General features: G+C 28.6%; 1 protein-coding gene across 1 annotated transcript; it reads left to right on the top strand.

Moving 5' to 3' along the window:
- The first annotated feature begins 264 nt into the window (after positions 1-264).
- Positions 265-1,104, top strand: LOC145044952 (uncharacterized). The gene is made up of 3 exons (XM_078993311.1): positions 265-443; positions 532-600; positions 673-1,104. The coding sequence occupies exons 1-3, from the start codon at positions 288-290 to the stop codon at positions 895-897; spliced, it is 450 nt and encodes a 149-aa protein (XP_078849437.1). The 5' UTR covers positions 265-287; the 3' UTR covers positions 898-1,104.
- The last annotated feature ends 9,130 nt before the right edge of the window (positions 1,105-10,234 follow it).

The raw sequence follows: 10,234 nt of genomic DNA on the forward strand, positions 1-10,234 counted from the left end.
AGTGTCAATCCCTAAAAATCAGGCAATCAGTTTACGCATAGATGATATATTTCAATACAACTTGAGAAGTCAATACGATTCCTGTTAACGTGATTTATTCAATACGATTTCAGAGATCACATATTCATCGTTAGGTTACATTTCAGAGGTGACATATTCATCATCAGGTCAGCAAAAGGTGTTTACAATTGTGTTGGCCTAAAACTTGGTATTATATATTTTACATACAAATTTTCTAATGATATTTATTTACATTTTAGCTTGGCAACAATTTGGAATTGTATCCAATGGAGTTGAAAGTTGTGTTGGACAGAAAGTTGGCAATTAAGATTGATATCACACGTTACAATGTCGATAATAAAAGTAATCTTTATGGGATATCAAGATTAACCGAGAATGCAGACATAATTGATGAATTGGAAAAAAATAATCTTACTCCACAGGTTTTTTTCAACAATTATATTTTGTTTTTTAACACATTGACCCAACAATATCTGACTCAATATCATTTGTTTTCATCTTGTGATGCAGCCTGCTAATTCTGATTCATTCTTGATTGGTTATTCAGATGTTGGTTCTCATGACACCAAAGTTCTCAAGGTTTTAGTTTTTAAAATATATTTCTCAAATATTTTGTTTTAATTTATAACAACTAACTAAATATTTTTTTAGGATTCTTTTTCACAGACCGGTGAAAATTTAACTCCATGTGCTAGGGACAAGTCAACTGCAACAAGTCCTATAAAATTCATTTCTACACCAATTGAGTTGAAAAGAAACCTTGCTACATGCATAGATATTGATGAAATGGAGAATTTGTCTACTTCTAAAAATCCTAGACTGTCACCACCAGATGAACAACCAACTCCTCTTTTGGTACCCAAGAAAGAAAAGTAAATGCATTTTACTTCGACAAACAATCTTACTTCGTGTTTAATTTTGATTTCGCATCATAGACTCCTAAGCCGTTTACGTTTTTATCTTTCTTGGTTTTGAATGTTTTTTTTTTGGGATTTCATGGTTGTCATTTTTGTTTCTTGAAAGTACATTCGGACCATTGGGTTTTTTTGTAGTCCTATAATTTGGTTTGCCATGTTATTTTGTTTTTCCTACAACTTATTTTAAACTACATTGCTTTATTCCCACAAAATCTTGAAGAATTACATTCATATGTGTAATTATGCAGTTACTTATATGTTTCATTTTACATATCAATTTATTAGACATACCACTTTATTTTACCTAAATGTACTTCTGTATTTACACTATCTCTGTAATTAACTAACTTATTTACCCCTAATCAACTTAAACACATAATAACACGTGAACTGCATTTGACTCCAATATTGAACAAATCACATTTCACAGTCCTTCTTGACTTCGCATTTTTCTTCACGAATCGTCCCTCAATCAATAACCCAATTAACCCAATTGCTAATCGAAAATCAAAACTTATTTGTTTTCATATGCGAACCCAACTGATTGGCTTTTCAAAATCAAATTCGCAACTCCAAATCGTTCGATTATTCGCCCCAATTCCAAAATCAAATAACAGATCCTTCGTATGATTCATTTAATAACCAAGGCTTCTTTTACTTCAAAATAACCATATTGCCCCTAACTTGATAAGTATTTCATATATCGCAATTAACAATTAAGACAAATCAATCAATCAATCAATTTGTATAAGAAAAATGCGAAATTCTTAGCTTTCTTCCCCAATTCACATTCTACTGTAAAATTCACATTCTTCATTCACCCTCTTTCTTCGCATGTTCCAGTCATTTTTTTTTTAGTTCATTTGCATTTGAGTTGTTTGTCTCACCAAATACGAAATGAATATTAACCATAATCACCTTCGTATCTTTAACCCCAATCCATACAACCTCATATGCAAAACCCAATTTTGATTTGTATTACCAAATGCGAACATTTTTGCTTTTACACGTGAACTGCATTTGACTCCAATATTGAACAAATCACATTTCACAGTCCTTCTTGACTTCGCATTTTTCTTCACGAATCGTCCCTCAATCAATAACCCAATTAACCCAATTGCTAATCGAAAATCAAAACTTATCTGTTTTCATATGCGAACCCAACTGATTGGCTTTTCAAAATCAAATTCGCAACTCCAAATCGTTCGATTATTCGCCCCAATTCCAAAATCAAATAACAGATCTTTCGTATGATTCATTTAATAACCAAGGCTTCTTTTACTTCAAAATGACCATATTGCCCCTAACTTGATAAGTATTTCATATATCGCAATTAACAATTAAGACAAATCAATCAATCAATCAATTTGTATAAGAAAAATGCGAAATTCTTAGCTTTCTTCCCCAATTCGCATTCTACTGTAAAATTCACATTCTTCATTCACCCTCTTTCTTCGCATGTTCCAGTCATTTTTTTTTAGTTCATTCGCATTTGAATTGTTTGTCTCACCAAATACGAAATGAATATTAACCATAATCACCTTCGTATCTTTAACCCCAATCCATACAACCTCATATGCGAAACCCAATTTTGATTTGTATTACCAAATGCAAACATTTTTGCTTTTACACGTGAACTGCATTTGACTACAATATTGAACAAATCACATTTCACAGTCCTTCTTGACTTCGCATTTTTCTTCACGAATCGTCCCTCAATCAATAACCCAATTAACCCAATTGCTAATCGAAAATCAAAACTTATCTGTTTTCATATGCGAACCCAACTGATTGGCTTTTCAAAATCAAATTCGCAACTCCAAATCGTTCGATTATTCGCCCCAATTCCAAAATCAAATAACAGATCTTTCGTATGATTCATTTAATAACCAAGGCTTCTTTTACTTCAAAATGACCATATTGCCCCTAACTTGATAAGTATTTCATATATCGCAATTAACAATTAAGACAAATCAATCAATCAATCAATTTGTATAAGAAAAATACGAAATTCTTAGCTTTCTTCCCCAATTCGCATTCTACTGTAAAATTCACATTCTTCATTCACCCTCTTTCTTCGCATGTTCCAGTCATTTTTTTTTTTAGTTCATTCGCATTTGAGTTGTTTGTCTCACCAAATACGAAATGAATATTAACCATAATCACCTTCGTATCTTTAACCCCAATCCATACAACCTCATATGCGAAACCCATTTTTGATTTGTATTACCAAATGCGAACATTTTTGCTTTTACACATGAACTGCATTTGACTACAATATTGAACAAATCACATTTCACAGTCCTTCTTGACTTCGCATTTTTCTTCACGAATCGTCCCTCAATCAATAAACCAACCAATTAACCCAATTGCTAATCCAAAATCAAAACTTATCTGTTTTATATGCGAACCCAACTGATTGGCTTTTCAAAAGCAAATTCGCAACTCCAAATGGTTCGATTATTCGCCCCAATTCCAAAATCAAATAACAGATCCTTCGTATGATTCATTTAATAACCAAGGCTTCTTTTACTTCAAAATGACCATATTGCCCCTAACTTGATAAGTATTTCATATATCGCAATTAACAATTAAGACAAATCAATCAATCAATCAATTTGTATAAGAAAAATGTGAAATTCTTAGCTTTCTTCCCCAATTCGCATTCTACTGTAAAATTCACATTCTTCATTCACCCTCTTTCTTCGCATGTTCCAGTCATTTTTTTTTTAGTTCATTCGCATTTGAGTTGTTTGTCTCACCAAATACGAAATGAATATTAACCATAATCACCTTCGTATCTTTAACCCCAATCCATACAACCTCATATGCGAAACCCAATTTTGATTTGTATTACCAAATGCGAACATTTTTGCTTTTACACGTGAACTGCATTTGACTCCAATATTGAACAAATCACATTTCACAGTCCTTCTTGACTTCGCATTTTTCTTCACGAATCGTCCCTCAATCAATAAACCAATTAACCCAATTGCTAATCCAAAATCAAAACTTATCTGTTTTATATGCGAACCCAACTGATTGGCTTTTCAAAATCAAATTTGCAACTCCAAATGGTTCGATTATTCGCCCCAATTCCAAAATCAAATAACAGATCCTTCGTATGATTCATTTAATAACCAAGGCTTATTTTACTTCAAAATGACGATATTGCCCCTAAATTGATAAGTATTTCATATATCGCAATTAACAATTAAGACAAATCAATCAATCAATCAATTTGTATAATAAAAATGTGAAATTCTTAGCTTTCTTCCCCAATTCGCATTCTATTGTAAAATTCACATTCTTCATTCACCCTCTTTCTTCGCATATTTCAGTCATTTTTTTTTAGTTCATTCGCATTTGAGTTGTTTGTCTCACCAAATACGAAATTAATATTAACCATAATCACCTTCGCATCTTTAACCCCAATCCATACAACCTCATATGCGAACCCAAATCCTTTACAGATGTTAGAACTCCATTTTCTAACATTACAAATGTTATAAATCCGTTATCTAACATTACGAATTGTAATTATTTATGGTTTTATTTACTTTTCTACCATCTTTTATTTACTTTTCTTGTATCGTACTTCATCTATCATATTAATTAATTAATTTTTACAACTTTATTGTATTTGACTTATTCATATTAATGCTAATATCATTATTCTTCATTTTTTCTAAACTTTCATATCTTTTTTTTTGTTACAAATTAAAAACTATAATTATATTTCAATTTATCACCCGTGGATTTCCACGGGTTTAAACCTAGTATATATATATATATATATATATATATATATATATATATATATATATATATATATATATATATATATATATATCTTCGTTCTTAATAAAAATCTCTTCTAAACGCCACATGTCCTTTTTATAGACAAGCTTATTGCCACATGGCATTCTCTCCAGCAACATATTCCATTGTTTCCCGCCCATTGCAATTTGTGATATGAATTTCCTTGAAATATTCTTGATTTTTAGCATTTTTGTTTCCCGCCCATTGCAATTTGTGATATGAATTTCCTTGAAATATTCCTGATTTTTAGCATTTTACCTACAGAATCATTTAAACGATTTCCTTTAGATCAGGAAAATATAATGCTATTAATTACTCATATTTATCTATACTAAAATTACTACAGAATTTTAGAATAAAGTTATTAATATTATGTCATTGATTTCCCCTCACCGGTTTATTCCCGTTAATTTAGGAATAATTTAATTCGATTTCTTTCAAAAAATTATTTAAACATTCCAAAAAGTCAATCTTTTCTATCTCTAATATCAAAAAAATCAGGGATTTTAAATAATTCAAACAATCGATCATTTCTATCTCCGATATCAAAATATCAAGGATTAAGTTTGCCCATCATTTATATATACGTGAACATTCTTCATTCTTCATTTATCTTTTTCCTGCTTCAGTTCCATATAAGAGATAAGGGAAAGGGATTTGTCTATAGGTTTGCTATTTCCTCTTATTCATGCTTCATCTTTTTCCTCTCTGTTTTTATTATTGTCTTAAGTTAATTACTTTTCATTCCTTTCATTTTTTTATATTTCTTTTCCTATTTCATCTTATTCTTCTTTTCGGCCATTTGTTTTACAAAACTCTTATGTGTTAAATTCATGTTATTTGTAGCATTTACCAACTTTTGCTTGTAATTAAATCAAATAGCATTTTATTTTGTAACTGTTCCAACTTTTCACAATGTTCTTCCTATTTATTTGTTAAAAATAAAACCAAATTTCATAATTGTTATCATTTTGTTTTTTGTTGTGCTGCTTTTGAAATAAAATTCATTTAGAGGATCATTTGGTCTTTTAAAATTATTTTTTTTAATTGATCAATACATTCCATTAGATTTTCTAAGTCCACAGATGTGTTTTAATTTTTTTTTTTTATATTTACAACGATCATTCTAGTTAGTGTAATTGCATAAAATAACATTTTACTTTAGCTTATTATCAAAATATTTCCCTTTCTTATTCTATTTGGTTTGTAATTATATCCAATAAATTGATATGCAAATTATATTAACTGAACAAAATTCCTAATTGTTTTTCAAAATTTTCAAATTTGTAAATTGAGTTAAATGGCCAAAATGTCAAAGGAAGGATGTGAGTGTTTTGGTCCCTCTTACGAGTTCCGGCACACCAATCACATACATTATATAACTTGAAATAACATTGTACTTATGTTTCTTTGAAAATTTTAACATGGTACTTTCATTTTTTTTAAAGTGACAAAATATTAATTTTATTTTTGTCGATTTGGGACAACTCGATATCAGCATCATATTGGTAAAAATGCATTGTAATACGCAGGAAATTGACTTTTTTTTATATATAAGTTATAGAGAGAGAAATCAAAATAAAGAAATAAAATTAAAAAACAAAAATTAGAAATAATTTTTTATAACATTGTACTTATAAATGTTTGATAGCAATAATCATGTAATATAAGCTATCTTAAAATTTCAAAATTTGAAGTTTTTGCTTACTCAAAAATCGTCAAAATAGCCCATAATTGCCTCCACTCTCAAGGAATTGGTATTTCTTTGCTTTCTACATCTTCTCTTGGCTATTATCCCACCAAATTTCCTGCAAATTAACCAGGTAAAACACTTTATATTTCTAACTTTCTTCTGTCAAAATAATGAACAAGGAGGAATAAGTGGTTTTCTGAATATGTTGAATCTTACTATCGTTTTATATGGTACGTTGTTGCCTCAGTTGAAATCTGGAAGTACTGATTACATCATTTTCTTCAATCCACATCTTCAAAATAAAGCCCTACGATCAAATCGATATTAATACCACTATCCAAGGTTTTTCATTCTGAAGCGTGATCAACATTGACAGGGATCCACTTCAAAAGTTGTATAATTGAATCTAATTTACATCTAAGCAATTGATGTGTAAGGTTCTATGATTACATCTACAGATGTGGAGATGCAGTTTTGCTTTGAAAATAAAGACGGATGAAGGGTGGGCGGTGGTGTGGGGATTTTCATTAGGGCAATAAAATGGGAGGAGTAGTAGATGCTATTCATCAGGGGGTATGAAGTGGGAGGGTGGTATCTTCGAGACTAATTTTATTAGATTAGTTTTTTAATAAATGCATAAATTATAAATATTAAAAGGTGAAAATTTTATAGGATAATTTTTTTTAATGTTTATGTTATATAACTACACATGTACAATATATGTAAGCCACCATAGCTTATAAAATTTTATAAAACATACAATTGAAGTGTTACTACTTATTTAGTCATGGTCTAATACATGTTTTAGATTTTGATTTTATGCATTTCCCTCTAATACTGATTATTTATGGCTTATTATGTTAATCATTAATCTTAAAATATGAAGTGTATTTAATTATATGTATTTATATTTAAAAAAAGTTAGTAAATTATATTTGCATAATAGAAAATCCAAAATATTACCTAGCACATCAATCCGTCAAAATTTCTCTATAGCATATACGTCTTACATGTCGAATAACGGTATTTATATTATTTTACAATTTATTTTTAATATAAAAATTATATAATATGTGCAAGAGTCTTTAATTTATTATATTTCTAATATTTAATATTATTTTTAATATTACTAAATACTTTTTGTCATTTTATAATAAATATCTACAATTGTGAATGAATATCTACTAATAACTATACAAATGTTGCTTTAAACTAGAAAAATATAAACTTAGCCAAAACATATGTATATCATCATACAATTATTAATCTTCCTTCAACAAATATAAATATTACAGCACCCTTCTCAACAATTTCAAATGGTACCCATTTTTATATTTACAAATATAAAAATATATGTTTAACCTTTATTTAACTCATAACAATAACAATTTCTAGCATTCTAATTTTACCAGAAAATTATATTTTCGATAATAACGTTCAAACACCACTATCTATTAATAAAGATAATTACTAAGCTATACATTTATTAATTAGTAAATACTTTATTATCACTTTTCAATAAATAAGTTCAGTTTAATTAAAATTATTTTTTAAACTTTTCATCCGTGGTGCCCACGGGTTATAACCTAGTATATATATATATATATATATATATATATATATATATATATATATATATATATATATATATATATATATATAGGTTTAGATTCATTTGATATCATTCTAATTTTGTGAGACCGTGAGACCAAATCTAAAAAATAATTTTAAAATGAATGGAAAATCCAAAAATTCTTTTTTTAAATATTATCTTCGGAACTTGAATTAACTAAAAAAAAAAATAAATAAATAATAATAAATAAATAAATAAAATAATAAAAAATCCCTTTTTTTTTTTTTGAAAAATGCGTGAAATATTCTAAATAGAATATTACACTGATATATTCTAAAAATAATTTTAAAATGCAAAATAAATGGAAAAATAAAAAAAAATTCTTTTTTTAAATATTATTTTCGAAACTTGAATTAACTAAAAAAAAATAAAAAAATAATAATAATAATAATAAAATGCGTCTCACGGTCTCACAAAATTAGACCATCTCACATGAACCTAACCCTACATATATATATATATATATATATATATATATATATATATATATATATATATATATATATATATATATATATATATATATATATATTATAATAAAAGAATGGGTTTAATCTCATATCGACAAGTGTCATTCAATTAGAACCCCTCATTAATGTTATATATCATTTATCATGCCACTTGTCAATCTATTAATTATTCATTTCAAATTTTAAATTTTAAATTTTCCACTCTAATTTTATTAAATTAATAATTGATTATTCATTTTAAATTTCAAATTTTAAAATTTTCTCCCTTTAATTATATTAAATTAATAACATTAGATTAAAAAATAAAATAAAATTAATATAAATTATAAAATGATATAACTCCATGTATTTATTTAAATCAACGATTATAATTTTATATAACTAAAAAAATATCTCTTAACTAATAATTTATTTAAAATAATTGTATAATAATTTTTATTTTTTAAAACAAAAGTTTAATTAATTTTATAACCGTGGTTATCACGGGTTATAAACTAGTATATATATATATATATATATATATATATATATATATATAGAGAGAGAGAGAGAGAGAGACACACACACACACACCATCTCATACTAAACTAAGACCGTGTTATGTGCCCATACCCATGCAACCCACACGTGAAGAAGCCAACGAGAAGTAGTATATTGTTTGCATAATTCATTACTTATTGGTCTAATTTAATTATTGCTTTGTTTTCCTGTTTACATAGGAGTTAAGATTGTGCTAGAATAAAGGAGATTGTGGGGATGCCCAAGTTTCCATGTGTTCAACTTTTAGGAAGTAGTGGTTTACGTGTCTTGTTTCTCTTTTAAGGGGGAACGACCATTGTTGGAAGGATATCAGAAAATTGTTTAAAAAAACTTTTCTCTCAGGTTCTCGGTTTCTTCCTCACCTTCTTGATCACTGTCATTCCGATTGATCCGATGTGGTATCATAGCGGTGACGATCTATGGAAACTCGAAAGAAATCTCAAATTAATTTCCAACAGGAGACCGACGAGCGATTTACTAAACATGGCGCCATGTTAGAAAAAATCATGGTCGACTTACAGAGGTTGACAAACAAACAAGACAAGAGAGACATTAGTTTGTTAAGATTTGCGTCCGGAAGTGGTAACCCGAAACCTTACATGAAATTTCACTTCCCACGTTCAGAGGGATAAGATCTTAAGGGCTAGCTTTACCAAGCTGAACAGTACTTTGAGTTCCAACGAGTTGATAAGGACGATCAAGTTCAATTAGTATCGTTTCATCTAGATGGCATTGCACTCCAGTGGTATAGGTGGATCACCAAATTTCATGGTCCCATGACATGGATTGAGTTCTCCTAAGCCATTTTGGGATGATTTGGACCCACTAATTATGAAGATCCAACGGAGGCGTTATCCAGGCTAAAACAAGTAACCACAGTCGCTTTGAATCAAGAAGCATTTGAAAAACTTTCACATCAAGTGGATGGATTACCATAAGTATTTTTGGTGAGTTGTTTTATAAGGGGAGTATGAAGATCCAGCGGAGGAGTTATCCAGGCTAAAACAAGTAACCACAACCGCTTTGTTCAAGAAGCGATTGAAAAACTTTCACGTCAAGTGGATGGATTACCAGGAGTATTTTTGGTGTGTTGTTTTATAGGGGGAGTGAAAGAATAAATCCGATTGGAAATTAAACT

The sequence above is a fragment of the Lactuca saligna genome, chromosome 5, assembly GCF_052625555.1.
Source record: "Lactuca saligna cultivar CGN05327 chromosome 5, ASM5262555v1, whole genome shotgun sequence".
Classification (NCBI taxonomy): Eukaryota; Viridiplantae; Streptophyta; class Magnoliopsida; order Asterales; family Asteraceae; genus Lactuca; species Lactuca saligna.